Here is a 20479-nt window from a genome sequence, read left to right on the forward strand (position 1 = left end):
ATTGATTGCTTTCTCATGTGCCTTGACCATGGCCTTCAGCAGACCGAGTAACCCTTTGCTCAAGTCAGTGACCTTGGGTCCAAGCTAGTGAGCTTTTTACTCAAGCCAGATGAGCCTGCACTCAAGCTGGCGACCTCGGGGTCTCGAACCCGGCTGGGTTCTCCGCATCCCAGTCCGACGTTCTATCCACTGTGCCACCACCTGGTCAGGCATGGCTATTTTTTTTTAAAGCTATTATTTATTAATTTTAGAGAGGGGAGGGAGAGAGAATGAGAGAGAAGACAGAAGGAGCAGGAAGCATCAACTCCTATATGTGCCTTGACCAGGTAAGCTCAGGGTTTTGAATCGGTGACCTCAGTTTTTCAGGTTGATGGTTTATGCACTGCACCACCACAGGTCAGGCTTCTTATGGCTATTTTAAAGAGATAGATTCACTATAAACCTGTTAGTTCCCCTAAAAGATCTTATTTCTTTGCTCAGTAGTTATTTTCCTTTGTTCTAGAGTTTGTGTTGTAAGCATTACTGCAATAGTCCTCCCAGCAGAAACCAATGTAGAAGTTGGGTGCATTAATCAAGAGTTCTAGCCTGTGCTTGTGCTGTTTCTTCACCACCTTTCTCGCTTAGTGTGCTAGTGGTGTTCCAAGTGTACAATGGAGACAGACAATCATATTTAAGAAACATTTGCAGAAGTTAGTGGCTTTTTATGTCTTTAATTAAAAAACTCAACAAAATATATAATCAAGCATTTTACATGATACATCCACTCTTAGTGTCTGCAGGTATGATACATAATAGAAGGCAAAAGCAGGTACACTGTACTGTTTCTCTTTGGTAAGTCACCAATATTATCCCTGCAGAAACACAGGCTACATGTAAAAACAAACAAAACAACAAAAAGCACAAAACCATGGTCTTAACATAATTGTCCCTTAATACAAACAACAAAATATTTAGCAATAAAATAATACAGTAGATGGATTTTCAAACTGACTGAAATTTATAATACTTTATACCACAGGGGTTAAAGTAACAAGCTGCTTTCCGAAATTAGGCTCGCAGCAGCAGTTTGGGGAGGGGCACCCCTTTCTAGTTATCTCCTGGCTGTTTTTAGTTGAGTAACGTCACATTCAAACCCTCCCTTTCCCGTGCTGTTGTTAAGGAAAACAAAAACCCTTTCCCTAAGTCTTGTCTGCCCCCTCAATGCACCTTTAATATGAGGCAAATCAGTTTCCTTAAGTCAAAATTTACCATCTAAATTCAGTGTTCCAGAATAAAAAATATTCCTCCCACTTTAGAGCAAAGAGACATACTGTGGGGTTCTGCTGAAGCAATATATACATGTTGGAACTAAAGATCAGAGAAGCAGAAGTCCGTTCAACACATAGCAGCTTACATCTAAATATGTACAGGTATGTATGTTTTCACAGTTACATTTTAGAAAAAAAATTACATTTTACATGTTCAGAAATATTTCTCCTATAGTCTATATTTTAAAAACTCAACTCATGAAAATGCAGTACAAGAACATATGAAATTAAATAAATCTTCTAAACCTTGAAAAACAGATACTTGAAATCAGTAAAGTTTGAGGTTTGTGTAAAGTGAGCTCTGTCAGTTCCAACTAGTAGGAAAGGCAGAGTTCCCTAAATGCGATAGGAGAGAAACTCCAACACTTTAGAAGGAATCGGCAGCTCCTGAACTTGTTGAGTGGGCATCACTCTCCGGATTGACATGCGACATAAATGTTGAAGGCTCGGGATCTGCCTTGGAGTAGCCCAAAAATACACACTTCCATCATGTGTCCTAAACAGAAACAAACAAAAAAGCACAAGCTCAGTCTTCCAAATATGTTTCAACATCCTACAGCTACAACTATCATTCAGGGCTGTGTATCAGAGTCTCAAACTGCACATTAAAACCTAATTCATTAGATCTATCCAATGATCATCATCTCCTCTATGCCAAAACAGTAATGTTATAAAGAGTCCCTTATGGAAGATTTACTGACAATAAATATTGGCTGCTTTGACTAAAAACCACCTGAAATTGTCTCTTAAAAACAAACAAAGGCCTTGGCCGGTTGGCTCAGTGGTAGAGCGTCGGCCTGGCGTGCAGGAGTCCCGGGTTCGATTCCCGGCCAGGGCACACAGGAGAAGCACCCATCTGCTTCTCCACCCTTCCCCCTCTCCTTCCTCTCTGTTTCTCTTTTCCTCTCCCACAGCCAAGGCTCCATTAGAGCAAAGTTGGCCTGGGTGCTGCGGATGGCTCCATGGCCTCTGCCTCAGGCGCTAGAATGGCTCTGGTTGCAACAGAGCGATGCCCCAGATGGGCAGAGCATCACCCCTTGGTGGGCATGCCAGGTGGATCCCAGTTAGGCGCATGTGGGAGTCTGTCTGACTGCCTCCCCGTTTCCAACTTCAGAAAAATACAAAAAAAAAAAAAAAAACCCCATAAAAAACAAACAAACAAACAAAAATGATTTACCCAGCAGCTAAAACACTGCCATCAGTAGAAAAGGCACAGCAAAGACCATTGCTCAACGGTGCAACTTGTACTGGATAATCCTCATCAATTCTCCAGAACCTCACCATTCTGGAAGGGAAATAAATTGTGCAGTGAGTATACAGGAGGAAATTTAAGGTAAAAGCAACTTTCAACCTGACCAGGTGGAGGCACAGTGGATAGAGCATAGGACTAGGATGCTGAGGACCCAGGTTTGAAACCCCGACGTTGCTAGCTTAATCATGGGCTCATCCAGCTCGGGTGTGGGGTCACTGGCTTGAACATGGGATCATAGACATAATGCCAAGGTCGCTGGCTTGAAGCCCAAGGTCACTGGCTTGACTGTAGCCCCCTGGTCAAGGCACAATGAGAAAGCAATCAGTGAACTACTATGATGCCGCAACTACGAGTTGATGCTTCTCATCTTTCTAACTTCCTGATTCTCTCTCTCTCACTTAAAAAAAAAAAAAAGCAATATTTAAAACTGAGAAAGAAATGCCAGTGTCCTGAATCACGAAATAGTACAATCACACACAAATCACTGCAGCAAGCAATTACTGTGATTAGCTTTATAAAGTATTTTACAGTCTATACCAATTGGCAATCTAGATCAACTCACATGTAAGAAACTATAATACATGTCTGTCTTCTATTCCCAGTTCAGATCCATGATGCTCACAGCCAAAAGCTTTCTTCTTTTCCTTACACTTAAAATCCAATATCTGATCTGGTTTACTCTCATTCCAAGAAATTTATAAAGCCTTTTCACCTAGGTCGAGTATGGCTAGGAATGCCAGAGAGCTGACATTCAGAATTTATCCGAGCAAACAGGAACACAATACTGGCAAATAATAAAGAACTCTGCCTGTACATTTGCTAACATTCTAGAAAGATGATAATGAGTTGCTTTCTGAATTAATGTGACCAATTTTCTTAATGCTATATCCATGCACACTGTATGATAAAAGCTTGAGAAAATGGAATGGCTACATTAGTTTCTGCTTCTTACCAATAAGCAACACATCTCATTCATGAGACATTTCATTTTGTAGTCTCAACTGCAGTGGATACAAATTACTCTTTTTTATCATTTATTTTACTTTGACTATGTTCTTCTGCTTCAACCTTTGTAAGACTATTACTGAAAAGAATCTGTGGGCTAGGCTAAAAGGTAGTTAAAAATCTACCCAGTTTGCTTAACTAGCTAGCAGGGAGCTCAGGAAAAGGCATGCATTATCTTCCGTTTACATGGCTACTGTTCAGGTCAGCATTCTTTAAGATACACACATCTCCCAAGATCTTGTCTAGAGAAAAGAGACACTAAATAACAAACTGCAGAAAGGCATTTTTTTTTAAAATATAGCCTTAAGAATGTTTTCATTAAGTAAAAGGATGAAAGGAAATCTTTAAAAGACAATAATAAATGGGTCAAGCTGTAGTTCACACACTTACTTATCATCAGCAAGGCTTGCAATATGCAGTCCATCATGACTAAAAGATACAGATCGTACCCATCTGTCATTAGCTCCTCCAGCAAAAATTGGAGTAGGTGGGGGAAACAGGTGCCTGAGGTCAAAATACACGTGTTCAGTGGAAATGAGGGTCACAGTCACTTCAAGAAACATAACTACCCAGGTACAGAGTACATCTGTCTTTGAGTAATGGTTAAAGTGGCTTTAACGAACACAACTAAGAAGACTTGAGAAGAGCTGATATATCCAAATTAAATAAAAGGAACCTGAACAGAATTACTAATCTCCTTTTAAGAATGTGGTTTCAGGCATTTAAGATTAAGTCCAATTTTAGTTTTAACTATTTTTTCCAACATGAAACTCTAAATTAATTACTACTTGTACAAGTAATGTCCTATTAACAAGATTTGTATCAAGAGAGCCAAGTTTATTTTAGCGTTTATATTCAAAGCTTTGCGTTACTCAAGGGCTTAAATAATGAAATTATAAGTTACCATATACTGCAATTTTAGGTTTCACATGTTAGTGATTCTAATCATTCATGAATTTCTTAAAAGTTATACTGATGGCCAGAGATAAATTACAGACTAAAATAATTCATGCTACACTCACTCACTCACCCAAATTCCATCAGAATGTCTCCGGTATGTGGATCCCAGATATATACTCGAGTATCATAAGATGCAGTAGCCAGTAATGCTCCATCGGGAGAAAAGTCACAAGCTACAACATCGTGGTGATGTCCTTCTAGTTTCCGTATCATGGTATATTTATCCATATTCCAAAGAAAAACCTGCAATAAAAAGGCAAATGTTATAGCTTCATTCAGACGCACAAGGACAAAATGGCACATCTTAAACTAAAACTCCCATATTTAATTCAGATTATATTAAACATTATAAATTAAGGATAATTAAAAGAATATGCTCAGTGTCACAGATTTTTAAAAAATCAGTCTTTAAGTTAATTAAAGTAGACATGCACATTCTATTTCAAATGTTTCTGTTAAGTGTTAATTTAAAAATAAGCCTAAACATAAAAATAGCAGTGCAATTTAACCACAAAGTTATACTGAAATCCATTTATTTCAAAAACTAATTAACTAAAATATATAGAGATACATAGGGTTAAGTACTACAAACCCCCTTCTTTTTCTTCCAGAAACTACCAAATTTTAAAAAAATATACAGACAGAAAATGTAAGGTTAACAAATTGTTACTCCATTGGCATCTCCCTTTGAGATAATCACTTGTTTACAAAAGGCTTGGGTCACCACCGTGAGCCTAGGAAGAGAAACAGATACTGCAAGCAAAGAGAATTTTCACAGCCAAATGAAATTTCTTTGGCAAAAACAAGGATGTTAAACCACATTACAAAATGAAAATGCTAATTTATGAAAATAATACAATTAACATTTCTGTGAATCAAGATTTGCTAAACTTATTTTTATCAAACTGACCACACAATCATTAGTCATTTTAATTATAAAACATTTAAATTACTTTAGTACAGATTAACATATAGTTTTACTGTAAAATCAGTAGCTGGACTGTGCAGAATAGCTCCAAGTAGGATTCTAACGATTACTGTAGTCTATTATACTGAACATGAGCTTGAAAGTTCAACAATCATAGTAAGACAATCTCTTCTCCTCTTGGGATAAAGCAATCCTTTTGGCTACATTTTTTCTGCACAGACACAATATATTACTTCCAAAGAAAAAACCACAAATTTTAAATGGATCAGACTTAAGGTTATCTCTACCATCTCAAAGAATTCCAAAAAACAGTACTGAGAAACCATCTGAAAGCCAATTACATTACATTAAATTGGTTTCTCATGTCTGACTCCCAACTCCAACAGACTGGAAGATAAATTAACACGGAGGAGTCAGTGGGTTTTACTGGGGGAAAATTATTTTAAAAAAGAAAAAAAGAAAGAAAGAAAAGCAGAAAGTGGACATCGACCAGCACCTGCGTACGTACAGTACACCTTGCAGCCGAATGCAAGGTTACTTCATCCTATGGTAAAGGTCGCCCCCAGCCCGGCAGCCAGAGATGCCACTCTTTCTGCCCAGCTAACACCATTGTGCGCCTGTGTGCGAGTGGTGCCAGCATAACCTCAATCACACCAATATTGCTGCCACCACCTGTGACAGGGAAAGCAAGAAGCATATGGAAAACACACAGCCTAAAATAGCAATGTCAACATCTAGCTTTGTTCTTCTTATGATTTTTAAAGAACTAAACTAATAAACTAAATACGGTATATTGTTCTAAACCTCCAACATTTGCAACTATCATTTTAACAAACTTCTTGGCTAAATAAAATACATTTTAACCAGCCCCCCAACCCCCATTATTTCAAAGTTTATTGTGATCATCAAATGTATTTAGACTTAAACTATTTTCACAAATATCTAAAGCTAAAAAGATTTCTTTAACAATACTAACTCAGAGCTGGAAGACAACTACAGAGTTCATGAATAAGCACAACACTCTTAAGAGTCACTTTATACTTAATCTGTCTACAGGTATGCTATACCTGTTAGCATTAAGACAGATCATATCAAATTTCTTCTATAATTCACTCTAGGACATACATGAGTGCTATTTTCATTTTTATTATATTTTTAAGTTACTTTTGTTCAGTTAAATGTCCAGGACCAGCTGGGACTCAAACTTTTTAAACAGCAAACTGGACAAAAAAAATAGAACAACAGAGAAGAAAATTATTAGCAAGGGAATGTCTTAACATTTGGACTATATCTCTTCTATAGCACAGAAACCTTCCTACATCTTAGTAAAAATAAATTTGACAAACCCCTTAATTTTATGAATAATATCTCTAACTAAAAGCAATCCAATTTCTGACTTAACAATCGATAACTGTATTTAATTTCCCTCATGCAAATTCTCCCCATCACGATATAAAACATTTAAGATATTCATGACACAGAGCACAGACTTAATAGGTTACTTAGATTTATAATGATTATGCCAATTATAATCCAATTAACAATAAATGTATAAGAACTTTGATACATACTGCTTTGCTGGCTCCCACTGAGCACAGCATGGAAGAGTCCGGAGAGAATGCACAGCTGTACACCCAGTTCTGATGGCCCCTCAATACTTTCATCATGTTTCCTGAAACAAAAGAAATACCTGCATTAACCCTAGAATCCACTTCAAACGAGTATCACTAAAAAATGGCAGGATCACAGAATCACGAACTTCTATAGTGGCAGTGATTTACCTAGGACGGGGGGTGACAATATACACCAGTTACTCGTTTTTGTAACTCAAGTTTTATTGGAATATAATCATGCCAATTTGTTCATGTTGTGCTTCCACGGCAGAAAAGAATAACTATGGTAGAGGTGGCATGGCCCTTTATGAAAAAAGTCCACCGACCATTTTTTACAGAAAATAGACTTTTGATCTAATCCCTTTATTCTACAAATGAAAGAAATGAAACACAACAAGGTTGAGACAATGAACATCTCCAAAATAACTTTATACCTATATTTCTTTCTGATAACCTCTATTCTATTCTAAATCCCCTGTATATTATACCCAAGGCACACAATTTAGGCTAAGTATTCTTAACTCTTAGTTTTACAAATATTTACTGAATATCTACTACATACCAGGCAGTGAAAATACAGCTGTGAATAACACAAAGTCCTTACATTCTTGAAGCTTACATTTTACTAAGTATACATTCTTAAAACATGCACTCAAAATATGTTGAAAGCAAGCACTCTTTGATATGCAAAAGAATATAAAAACTTAATTATCAAACTCCTTTAACTGTTGGAATCTCTTAACCCTTCATCAGCTGAGCAATTAGAAAATTGATAAAATGCAGAGGAAATATCTCATGGTTTAGAAATAGTAACATATTATTTTATTAGGCAGTGGTTACTACCCATCAGCTGGAACGAGTCTCCAAATCTGAGGATTTTGCTTCCTACTACATTCAATTTAGCTACTAAGCAAGCCTGTCAACTTCCAGCTTAAGGCTGTTAGAGAATTAGCAGATCTTATAAAATATGTACAAGGTGTAGTTAAAACTGTAAACTCTTTCACTAGAGGCTAAGAAGAGGTAAGAGATCACCTCTGGTAATCTCAAACAAGGTAGAGTCTCCAAAACCTTATTAATAAGCATCATAATTATCAACATTTCAGAAAAATCTGAGTACTTGACACTGACATACCCTTAATTATATCAAAGGGCAAATCTGCTTTTCATAAAGATAATTTTTTAAAGGTTTTATTTATTGAATTTTAGAGAGCGAGGAGAGAGAGAAAGGGGGTAGTAGAGTGGGAAGTCTCAACTCATAATAGTTGTTTCTCACACGTGCACTGACCGGGCAAGCCCAGGGTTTCAAACCCGCAACCTCGGTGTTCCAGGTTGAGGCCCCTATCCACTGTGCCACCACAGGCCAGGGTAAAGATAATTTCTTACTTAACCCATCCAATGTAATATTATGCTTACTAGCCTTTACATGTTATAAATTCTGGTGTACAAATCATACTTCAATCTAAATTTTATTAGATCACTAAGCTGTACTTGTTTGTTATTTAAGGTCTACGTAAATTTTCACTACACAAGAGGGAAGTTAATAACTCTCCCTAAGATAAGGAAATAAACTCAGACCAGTTCATATAAAACCCTAAAACTGAAGTAGATTTTACCCTGAAATAGTTGATACGTGTGGTTAGTTTCTGAATAGTATTAGATTGTTTACTTAGAGTAACTGCTGGTTCCTATTCTAGGTCATATGTGCGGTTTTGTTTGATCTACACAGGAAAAGAAACCAAAGAACTAAACAGAAAAAAGGAAACTGATCATGTGTACTTTTAAAGTCAAATGCCCCACATGAACCCAATACCTCTCAGTAGTAACATCAAGAAACTAATTCTTGCCTGACCTGTAGTAGCACAGGTGACAGGGTGTTGGCCTGGATTGCTGAGGTGGCCAGTTCAAAACCCAGACATGCTTAGTCAAGGCACATACGAGAAACGACTACTACAAGGTGAGGCTTCCCTTTCCTAGCCCCCCTTTCTCTCTCTCTCAAAGCCATAAACATAACAAATAAAAGAAAATAAATAAATAAAAAAAGAAAAGAAAGAAACTAATTCTTTTTCACAGCCTGGAAAAAAAAACATACCATCATCTTTCAGGTCCCAAACTCTCAGAGTTTTGTCTCTTGAAGCTGACACAAGAATCAAACTCCCATCTGGAGCAAAAGTTAAATCTCTGACCACTTCAGTATGATCTACCAAGTTAAGGAGGAGTTTTCCTAAATGCAATGAATGGGGAAATAAGACAATATTAGCAATTTTTATCAGTTTCTGTTTTATAAAATACTGTTTCTCACTATTTAAAAAATACTTGGATACCTCTTATTACTTAATGCTTTTACTATACCTTTAAAGATTCACTATTTACACAGTTTCAAAATGAATTACTTTCAGTATAGCAAAGCTTATATTTGTTAGAAAAAAATAAAAGGAAATTCCTGAAATGTATGTACATAAACTCCTGGATCAAGTTAATTTAGTATCAAGAAAATCTATATTATCATTTAAATCTTTGTATAGGATTTCAAAAGACTTTTTTTTTTTTTTTACAAAGACAGAGAGAAGGATAGATAGGGATAGACAGACGGAAACGGAGAGAGATGAGAAACATTAATCATTAGTTTTTCATTGCGACACCTTAGTTGCTCAATGATTGCTTTTTCATATGTGCTTTGACGGAGGGGGGGGGGTCTACAGCAGACGGAGTACCCCCCCCCCCCCCGCTCAAGCCAGAGACTTTGGGTCCAAGCTGGTGAGCTTTTGCTCAAACCAGATGAGCCCGCGCTCAAGCTGGCGACCTCGGGGTCTCGAACCTGGGTCTTTCGCATCCCAGTCCGATGCTCTACCCACTGCGCCATTTCCTGGTCAGGCTCTTTGTATAGGATTTTAAAAAATATAAATCAAATTTTCCTTTCCCTTTCCTTACTAATGGACTGTCAAACTCCCCAAAAGATTCATGTTATCCCACAACAACCTAAATTTTCAAATATAATCGCAGTGGGAAAAAATGTACTTTATTCATCTACTACTACAAGAGTTTTCTATGAAAATCTATGTGCCTAACTTAAATGTTTTTCAAGAATCCAAATTTGGCCTGACCAGGCAGTGGCACAGTGGATAGAGCGTCGGACTGGGATGCCGAGGACCCAGGTTCGAGACCCCGAGGTCGCCAGCTTGAGTGAGGGTTCATCTGGTTTGAGCAAAAGCTCACCAGCTTGGACCCAAGGTCGCTGGCTCGAGCAAGGGGTTACTCAGTCTGCTGAAGGCCCGCGGTCAAGACACATATGAGAAAGCAATCAATGAACAACTAAGGTGTTGCAATGCGCAATGAAAAACTAATGATTGATGCTTCTCATCTCTCCGTTCCTGTCTGTCTGTCCCTGTCTATCCCTCTCTCTCTCTGTTAAAAAAAAAAAAATCGAAATTTAATGACTCATCCCCACTCATTCATATCACTTGCTGTGTTCTAAATGTACACATAGTTTTAATGATCATTTTTAAAAACTTTCAAATATTTGAGTACATACTATCAACCAGAAACTGTTTTAGGCAGTGAACAGCACATTCACTTTTAATTTCCCAAAGAATGTAACTTCTAATCCTCTCTAGTTAAACTGAAAATGTCACTAAAACCTTCCAAAGGGTTAGATGACTGTTAAATACCAGATTTGCCTTGAAACCCATTATAGCTATCAATCACTGAAAATTATATAAAAAAAATACCTTGCTATTTGAGTCATAAACTAAGTTATATGTGATTTTTTAATTATAAGTGATCATTAACAAAACATCCCTTAGATATGCCCATTCCTGCTGTAATATTCTCCAAGGAATGATCAAGCAGTGTGAACTCTATTACCCTAAATCAAAACCACAGCTGAAAATGCTATTCAGGCCAATTATAAAGACACATTGCAACAAGAAACAATACAAAGAAAAAACAAAAAAGGAATAAAAACACATTGCACCAATTCTTGTTTTTCAGTAAGTTAAAATCCTCATATCATATATTCTACTGCCTATGAGCAACGCCCTATATATGAAATAATGAAATTTGCTTTTAAAACTATTGACTCCATACCTGTATATACATCCCATATTTTGATACGTCCATTGTTCAGCCCTGTGGCAAGGAGTAGCTGATCTTGTCCAAATTTGAATCGATGCCATTCTATATTTACACAGCGACTCTGTTTTTCTGGAACTGAAGATCCAAAAGCAAGACTCCAGACGATATCACCACAGTCTATAATATGTTCACGAGGCTTATTTTTCTGAGCACCATCACTATTTTGTCTTGACAATCTCAAACTGTTTGAATTAGTGATATTCTTGGTGCCATGTAAGAGACTGGGCGGTGGGGGGAAAAAGGGTCAGATTAAAATCTCGTTATTATTTATTTTGGACTCTTGAGGAAATAAAATGATGTTTGTTAAAGTAACCTTCGCCCTGTCCAGATGGCCCAGTGGATAGAGCATCAGCCTAGTTTATGGATGTCCTGGGTTTGATCCCAGGTCAGGGCACACATGAGAAGCGACCACTGGCTTCTCTCCTCTGCCCTCTCCCCCTTTTCTCTCTCTTCCTCCCTCATAGCCAGTGGCTCAAATGGTTCAAGCATAGATCCCGGGAATTGAGGATAGCTCGGCTGGTCCGAGCATCAGCCTCAGGCACTAAAAATAGTTTAGCTGATTTGAGCATCATCCCCAACAAGGGTTGCTGGGTGGATCCTGGTTGGGGTCTGTCTCTCTATTTTCTCTACTCTCAAAAAAAAAAAAAAAAAAAGAAGTAAAGCAACCTCATTATTATTATAGTGATACTAAATGACAACAGAATTCTATAAATGGGAAGGGGAAAATTGATATTAGCTATGAGGGTGTGACCAAATAAATTCTCAGTGGCTGAAAAACAGAGGAAGTTCAACAATAAAGTAAAAAAAAAATGTTTCAAAATTTAGGACTCCTTTAATTAACCTAAAGCAAGTATAAACAAGCAAAAAATCAAAACAAAAAACCTGAGAAGATATTGTGAAGCCAAACACCAGATAATATCCTTTAAAAAAAAAAAAGGCTGAGTAAAATTAAATTTAGTGTATGATAAGTTTTAGAAAAAATTTCAACAAATCTAAACTCAATTTAACCAAAGCAGAGGATAAGTACATAAAAAAATAATTACATAATCTATGCACCAGTTATCTAATAAAATGTTGTGAAATCAAAAAGCTTCAAATAACAAAGGTTCCCTGACCTGGCACAACACAATATATACACTACTCCAAGGTACAATTACTCTGCCTTTTAATACACAGCAACATTTATTAAAAACACAAACATATCTGAGAAAGTGTTCTATAATTATAAGGCCAGATAATTCTTCCCACAAATTTTCTAATAAATATATTCAGCTCATAATAAAACACATTTACAACAGTCTACAAAGGAAAAACTTAAATATCAAAATCTTATTACTCTACATAGAAAAATCAACAAACAGATACAAAATACAAAAAGAAAAGTGTCTTACAAGTTCTTCAGGCACTGGGACCACGGAACAAGCTTTACTGTACAATGTCCTTGGGACCAAGCGAAGTACGAACCATCTGGAGCAAAAGCAACAGTCCAATTTTCACAACCACATTTCTTGTCAAAAGGAGCTGCAAGAGCTAAAAGTTCGCCTATCGTACGCGATCTCACTAAAAAGAAAAAGAAAAATACAGGATATCATATATAACCAACAATGAATTTGAGACTGTCTCTATATTTCTTTGGGACTCACTCAACTCCATTGAGTATTTTCTCCCTTTTCTATGAGGATAAGATATAATGAATTCTACTTTCTATCCTTGGAGGGGACATACCTGCCTTAATGATATCTTCGAGTTTTAGAAAAGTGGTTTCCTAAAATTTCCCAAAGCAAAAGCTTTTTAGAAAGTTAAAAAAAAAATTAGTCAAGTAATAATGCTATAATGATCAATCAGGGCTAGTGATTACTTATGTCCTGACTTTTGCATTGTCTTGTTTTCATCAAAATTACTAACATTTAAAATGTAAAAGACTAAAGTTACTTTACAAGAAAAGTTATCTTCCAAAAGTCTGTAGCTTTCAAAAACCATAAACCATTATAAAATACAATATTAATGTTACATCATTACTCTGACAGAAACCACCCACACAGGGCATGGGGAGGCGGGGGCGGGGAACATGGCGGGACACGAATATTCGTCTCTTTTAGGCCCAGATCACAAATACCACAAAACTCTCAGAACTAGAAGGAATTTAAAGATTACTTAGTCTAACCTCTCAACAAGTGCTTTAAATGCATTAGTATTTTTGATTCTTCCACAGTGGTCCTCAAGCATCTGCCTAATGGGCTACAAACTGATCCCAACATGGAAATTATTTTCGTTTTTGAAGGACAAATGGGAAATCCCATACATTTCTAATATAGAGTAAATTTAGCATTCATAAAAGCTGGTCTATCAACAGCGTGTACAGAGAATTTTTATTCTGTGTTTAACAAGCTCGCTCAACAAGCTCCTACGGCACATGTGCCCATGCGTACTCAACTGGAGCGCCCTCAATTTCAGGAAAGGATCTTCTGTGTCAGTTTATCATCAATGCTGTCTTGGGTTGGTCTTAGTTACAAGTTATTGTCAGGTTTAGTTTCCCTAATATCTATTTTGTGGTCAATTGTCTGTTCATCTCTACGGTGTGTTTATGTTTTTGGCTTGAACCTTCCAACAACAAAACTTCAATACATACTATGTATTGCAGTTCAAATAAGAACCACCTATACTTCTAGTGCTATGGCAGATATTTAAATCCAAAAACTTTCAGTCTCAACGTGTGCTCCATCAGCAGCTAGTGTAGCACTCGTCATGAGTAAGTATTTATTAAATGAACATAAAAACACATGTATAAACACACATTCTTTAGTGTGTGTGTGTGTGTGTGTGTGTGAGAGAGAGAGAGAGAGAGAGAGGGACAGAGAGAGACAGAGAGAGGGACAGATAGGAAGAGACAGACAGGAAGGAGAGACGAGAACTAAGTGGCACCTTAGTTGTTCATTGATTGCTTTCTCATATGTGTGTTGACGGGGGTAGGGGGCGGGGCGGCTACCGCAGAGTGAGTGACCCCTTGCTAAAGCCAGCGACCCTGCGCTCAAGCTGGTGAGCCCCACACTAAAGCCGGCAACCTTGGAGTTTTGAACCTGGGTCCTCCGCGTCTCAGTCCAACACTCTATCCACTGCGCCACCTCCTGGTCAGGCTAAAAACTCTCATTCTTAAAGTGTTTTAAATATTTCATTGCCTAATTCTTTGCTATATTAACAAATAAGCTCATTCTAATATGATATATCTGAAATTATCAGAAAACTTCCTTCTTGTGACTCAAAATCTTCCTCCTTGCCATTCCACCCACTCAGTCCCAATTCTAACCCAAGAAGGTAAGCCTAATGCTGCTCTTACATGACATTCATATGTTGAAGACAGTTATGACATCAGCAACTAAATCTTTTCACCAGACTAAAATCTCTAGTCCTTTCAATCATCCCTTTACATGGTTTCAAGTTCATTCCCCATCTTTACCTTCAACACACTTTCATGAATAAGCTTCAATTAGTAATGACTCATAAAAGTGGTACTCAGAACTAAACACAATACTTCGGGTGCGGCTTAATCAAGGCAGCAGAACCCCACTTATCAGCCCCTCACTTGTATCAATACAGCTAAAGTGACATTAATTTAACCCCACTAGTAATAACATGACTTTCTTACTACAAAACTTACAAACTAGTGACCTTTATATGCCTGCAGTACAATTTTTTAAATATACAAATGATTTTTGAAGGGCTTGCTGCTCCATGTGCTTTACATTCCTCCAAGCCCACAGTCTTTTTTTTTTTTTTACAGAGACAGAGAGTGAGTCAGAGACAGACAGACAGGAACAGAGAGAGATGAGAAGCATCAATCATAAGTTTTTCGTTGCGACACCTTAGTTGTTCATTGATTGCTTTCTCATATGTGCCTTGACCACGGGCCTTCAGCAGACCGAGTAACCCCTTGCTGGGTCCAAGCTGGTGAGCTTTTGCACAAACCAGACGAACCTGTGCTCAAGCTGGCGACCTCGGGGTCTTGAACCTGGGTCCTCCGCATCCCAGTCCAACACTTTATCCACTGTGCCACCGCCTGGTCAGGCCAAGCGCATAGTCTTACACAGTCACTTCACTGGGGAACTTTATGTGCCTGGCCCCTGAATTTGCAACCCCTAACTCTTTTTTTTTCTTCTCCTTAAGTGAGAAGCAAGGAGGCAGGGAGACAGACTCCTGCATGGGCCTGAGCTGGATCCACCCAGCAAGCCCACCTGGGGATGCTCTGCCCATCTAGGGCCACAGTTCCATTGCTCAGCAACTGAGCTATTTTAGCACCTGAGGCGAGGTCATAGAGCTATCCTCAGTGCCCAGGGCCAACTTGCTAAACCAAACACAGAAGAGAGAGAGAGAAAGAGAAAGAGAGGGAGAGAGAAGGGAGGGAGGGGGAGGGGAGAGGGGGTGGAGAAACAGATGGTCACTTCTGTGTGCCCTGACCAGGAATCGAACCCAGGACACCCACACGCTAGGCCAACGCTCCACCATTGAGCCAACTGGCCAGAGCCTTTTTTTTTTACCTTTGGTTTTTGTTTAACCACATCTAGCTATGAGTTCATAAATTTTAGAAGAAAAAATAAAAGTTCACAAATAAGAGATATTTTAAAATTCAACTGAAAAAGGCAAGCTTTATCTTAAAAAGGGAAAGTCCCTGTTTAAACTAGATGAAGACATTTATGTATTTTTTCTCAAAAAACAGACAACTGGCCCCTGTATTCAACTCAAAAACCCCTGGTCGCCTGACCAGGCAGTGGCACAGTAGACAGAGCATCGGACTGGGATGCCGAGGACCCAGGTTCAAGACCTCGAGGTCACCAGCTTGAATGCGAGCTCATCTGGTTTGAGCAAGGCTCACCAGCTTAGACCCAAGGTCGCTAGCTCGAGCAAGGGGTCACTCAGTCTGCTGTAGCCCCCTAGTCAAGGCACATATGAGAAATGAATCAATGAACAACTAAGGAACCGCAATGAAGAATTAATGTTTCTCATCTCTCTCTCTTCCCGTCTGTCTGTTCCTATCTGTCCCTCTCTCTGACTCTGTCTCTCCCACAAGAAAAAACAAAAACAAAAAAAACTACCTGGTAAATTAGACTAGCATTTACCTATTCTTTAGGAAGCATTAGCAAGACTAAGTTTCCCACAAAAAATTCATTGTTTTGGTCTGCACTTTCGGACCATGCTGTATTTTCTTTCAGAATCCAAAATCTTTTTAACAAGGCAGGGTTTTTTCTCTTCTTCTTAACCCTGTCTACAATCACAAAATTCCTCTTACATAATGGGTATGGTACAATACTGTAAACTAGCACAAGATTTATAATAAAGTGCTTTGAAAAAATTTTTTTAGTTCTGGCCAGTTAGCTCAGTTGGTTAGTTAGAGTATGATCTGGATACACTAAGATTGTGGGTTCCATCCCTGATCAGGGCACATACAAGAATCAACCAATGAATGCATAAATAAGTAGAACAACAAATAGATGTTTCTTTCAAATCAATAAAAATTAAATAAATAAATAAAAAGAATCCTAGCCCTCTATTTTAAAACATTTTAAAAATAAGTTAAACCTTTATTACATTACTTGCAACTGTTTAATGTTGGTATCCTAAGAAATGCATGATTTAATACTTTGTATAAGGGAAAAGCCTCCTGCCATGGGAACTCGGCTATAAGATATAATTCTACATTAACAATATCTGTACATTAGTAACGCATCTCCTGAGTCACTGCTGAACCAAGCAAACCAGATTTAGCTCCTTCTTCACATTCCTCCCTGCAATTTCATAACCAGAAAGGGAGGATCTGTGATAATGACTTGTGAAAGAGGGCAGTAACTCCCTGAAAGGAGTTATAGACTTTTTTTGAGAGAAAGGACACATAGGAAGGGAGAAAGATGAGAAGCATCAATTATTCATTGCAGCACCTTAGTTGTTCATTGATTGTTTTCTCATATATGCCTTGACCAGGGAGGGGGGCTACAGCAGAGCCAGTGACCCCTTGCTCAACCCAGAGATCTTAGGCTCAAGCCAGTGACCTTGGGGTCATGTCTATGATCCCATGCTCAAGCTGGTGACCCCACACTCAAACTGGTGAGTCCGTGCTCAAGCCAGAGACCTCGGGGTTTCTAACCTGGGTCTTCTGCGTCCCAGGCTGACTCTCCATCCACTGCACCACCGCCTGGTCAGGCAAGAAGTCACAGACTTTTAAAATTACTCATGCAATCTTGTCTGTTTCAGTACTCCTAGAGAACCCAAATAAGTATAACCAATATCCAAGAAAGCAGGGAAAAAGTAAGTACTTCTTGATACAAAGCTACACAGAGATAGTATTTAACTTTGTGTCCAAATGATACTTTATAAAAAAGCCTGACAAGTATTATCCTGATACACCAAAGCCAACTTTGTGGGTTCCATCTGGGGTCAGGGCACATATAAGAGTCAACCAATGAATGCATAAATGGGTGGAAACATCTCTCTCTCAAACTTAAAAAAAAAAAAAAAGGTCAGAAAGGCCAAAGTTCTTTTATATATTGGCACTCAGTAACTTTATATTATTATATCCAGGAAATAAGACCTGGGTATGCAAAAACAAATACCTAAATATGCAAAAAATAAATTAAAAAGACTACTTAGTAGATGGTTCTACCTTATGTACGTATGCTAAGATTAAAGAAAACCCCACTGGCCTGAGAATAAGGACTTTTGAGTTCTATGTTCCACATCAGGACATACTCACTAGTCTTAAAGTACAGTTAAAATAAAAATTGGACACGAATTGTTTTCTCTGCATGCTTAAAATATTTATTAAGCCTGACCTGTGATGGCACAGTGGATGAAAGGTTTGACCTGGAATGCTGAAGTCTCTGCTTTGAAACCCTGGGTTTGTCTGGTCAAGGCACAAATGGGAATTGATGCTTCCTGCTCCCCCCCCTTCTCTCTCTCTTTCTCCCCTCCGCCTAAAAAACGAATAAAAATCTTAAAAATATGTATTTATTAAAATCAGGGTTAAAGTCTCCTCCTAACCTGCCATTCAACCTTATTCTTAGGAGAACTAGGGTCCAGAATTCTAAGTTGTCTCTAAATATAAAAAATTTACCCACATGCTACTTCAGCGTCTCCCTTTCTCTACAAGCACCTCAATGTATTTAGTAAAAGTACACATTGAGTTGAAAAATAGGGAAATGCAAAGAATCTCTCCTCAGTAGCCACCTTCAATTTTCACGTAATTAACACAGCAAGTTCAGAGTTGGGGAGTTTTTATTGGGAGGGACATGCTAAATCTATTTCAATTTTTAAAATAAAAATTGTGTATATTTAAGGTATGTAACATGATGACTTAATAAGTTCAATTCTTACTGAAGTATATCTATCACCCGCACTGCAGCCCCCCAAACTCCCCAAAAGTTGTTCATTTTACCTCGAGAGAGGATTTAAATCATGCGAGGTGCTTTTTAAGTGAGCCACTGAGGTCTTTGGCGCACAACCTTCCCAATCTACTGCGCCGTCTGCGGCGTGGCAGAGCTGGCCACTAACCCAGTTTTTAGACAGCCTTTTCCGAGTTTGCTTTTTCTGGACGACAGCTTTTCTTCCGTCACTCCACCCAACCACTTGCTCCTCCCTGCTCCTATGCGTCTGAAAGATAACTGAGTCGTCCTCCCCTGACTCACTCCCTTTCTTAACGCCATACCTTTTTTTTTTTTTTTAATACCGCTTTTTTTCCAGTCTGATGGCACCTTTCGGTCGCCTCACTCCTCGAAGAGTGGTTGGTACAGACAAGGACCCCACCTTCCATTACAGCTCAGGACACACAAGTCTACCTCTTGCATCGTAAATTGAAGAGTCCCCTGAGACATGCCCAGCACTCCCCTGATCGATCGACCATTCGATGCGCCAGCCGCTAAACCATGAATCCCAGGATAATGGGTCTCGGATCCCAGGAAGAGGGGTCTCGGATCGAAGAGGAAACTGGGACTCCCAGGGGTGTGTCTGCCCCGGGCCACACAGTCAACGATCCATTCACCCCTCGCGACACCCACCCGCGGGGCCGCTTCCTTCCAGTTCGCTCCGGGCTCGGCCCCGGCTCACCCTACTTCCCTCCGACTCAGAGGTTTCCTCTCGAGCCTCCCGCGCGGAGTGCCTGCGGCTCCGGAGCCCCCGCGCGCTCACCAGCACCCCTCGCCCACCGTCCCATCCTCACCGATCTCTTTCTCGTTGACCCTCGGGGGAAAGCTGGCCATCTATGGGGCACCGTCTGATTCCGGGGGCGCGAGGCGGCCGCAACGACAGAGAAGGGAAAGGCGAACGCTGAGGGGCGTGACGCGGGCTCGGTCCCTCCCGGTCCCCGGGAAGGAAGGGAGGGGCGGGGGCGGTCGCGGCGGCCTCTGCCAACTGCCCCGGGAAAGCTCCGGAAGGCCTGGGACCAAACTACGGAGTCAAACACAGACAATAGACCCTGGTCTCTGCCTCACGCTCAAAGACCAAGGTTCTATCTCCTACGATGCCGAAGGCAAACGAGACACTAGAGACAAAATGGCGGGCGATGCTGGTGATATCAGCGCTGTGGGGGCGCGGCATCTCCACGTCACAAACCTAGGCCCCGCCTTCCCACGCTCCGGACGTGATGGCCTCCGTGGGGCGCCCCACCCGCTCACACGGTGTGCGCGGGCGTTGCCTGGAGGGATCTGAGTTAACAGATTGTCTAGTTCTCCCCCTGTCAGATTCCCCAGATAACCTGTCACCGTGGAGCGTAAAATTGGGAAGACGTTTCATAAGTTTGGGTCTGGATTATGGATTCTTGCTGTAAACTGAAGTTGGTCAGGCTGTCTGGGTATAGCTGACCCTCTTCCAGTTGTTTGTCAATATAATTCGTAATATAATTCGTAAATTAATACAAATGCTCTCCTCATATCTTTATACAAACACTAGGAAAATATCATTCAACAAATCTCACCAAAGGAATTATAAAATTTTATACTCAGGGGGAGATTATAAATTAAGGAAAGGCATAGGTTTAGAGGAAGAATAAAAGACCCTAAAAACAACAAAGGATCTTTAAAAAAAAACAAATACATTAGTGAATATCACAATATATTTATTTGTACATTTTTAAAAAGTGAGCTGACCAGGCGATGGCTCAGTGGATAGAGCGTCAGCCTAGGACACAGAGGATCCAGGTTTGAAACCCCGAGGTCTCTGGCTTGAGTGCATTTACATCCGGCTTGAATGCAGGCTCACCACTTTGAGCGTGGGGTCGCTGGCTTGAGTGTGGGACCATAGACAT

General features: G+C 39.4%; 1 protein-coding gene across 1 annotated transcript; it reads right to left on the reverse strand.

The window, feature by feature from the left end:
• Window positions 1-694: 694 nt before the first annotated feature.
• Window positions 695-19731, reverse strand: WSB1 (WD repeat and SOCS box containing 1). Its single transcript, XM_066263275.1, has 9 exons — window positions 19397-19731; window positions 12588-12756; window positions 11149-11417; window positions 9155-9286; window positions 7024-7124; window positions 4595-4767; window positions 3955-4068; window positions 2485-2592; window positions 695-1803 (listed from the first exon to the last, which is right to left on the reverse strand). The coding sequence occupies exons 1-9, from the start codon at window positions 19434-19436 to the stop codon at window positions 1644-1646; spliced, it is 1266 nt and encodes a 421-aa protein (XP_066119372.1). The 5' UTR covers window positions 19437-19731; the 3' UTR covers window positions 695-1643.
• Between the last annotated feature and the right edge of the window lie 748 nt (window positions 19732-20479).

Source organism: Saccopteryx bilineata, chromosome 2, assembly GCF_036850765.1.
Source record: "Saccopteryx bilineata isolate mSacBil1 chromosome 2, mSacBil1_pri_phased_curated, whole genome shotgun sequence".
NCBI lineage: Eukaryota > Metazoa > Chordata > Mammalia > Chiroptera > Emballonuridae > Saccopteryx > Saccopteryx bilineata.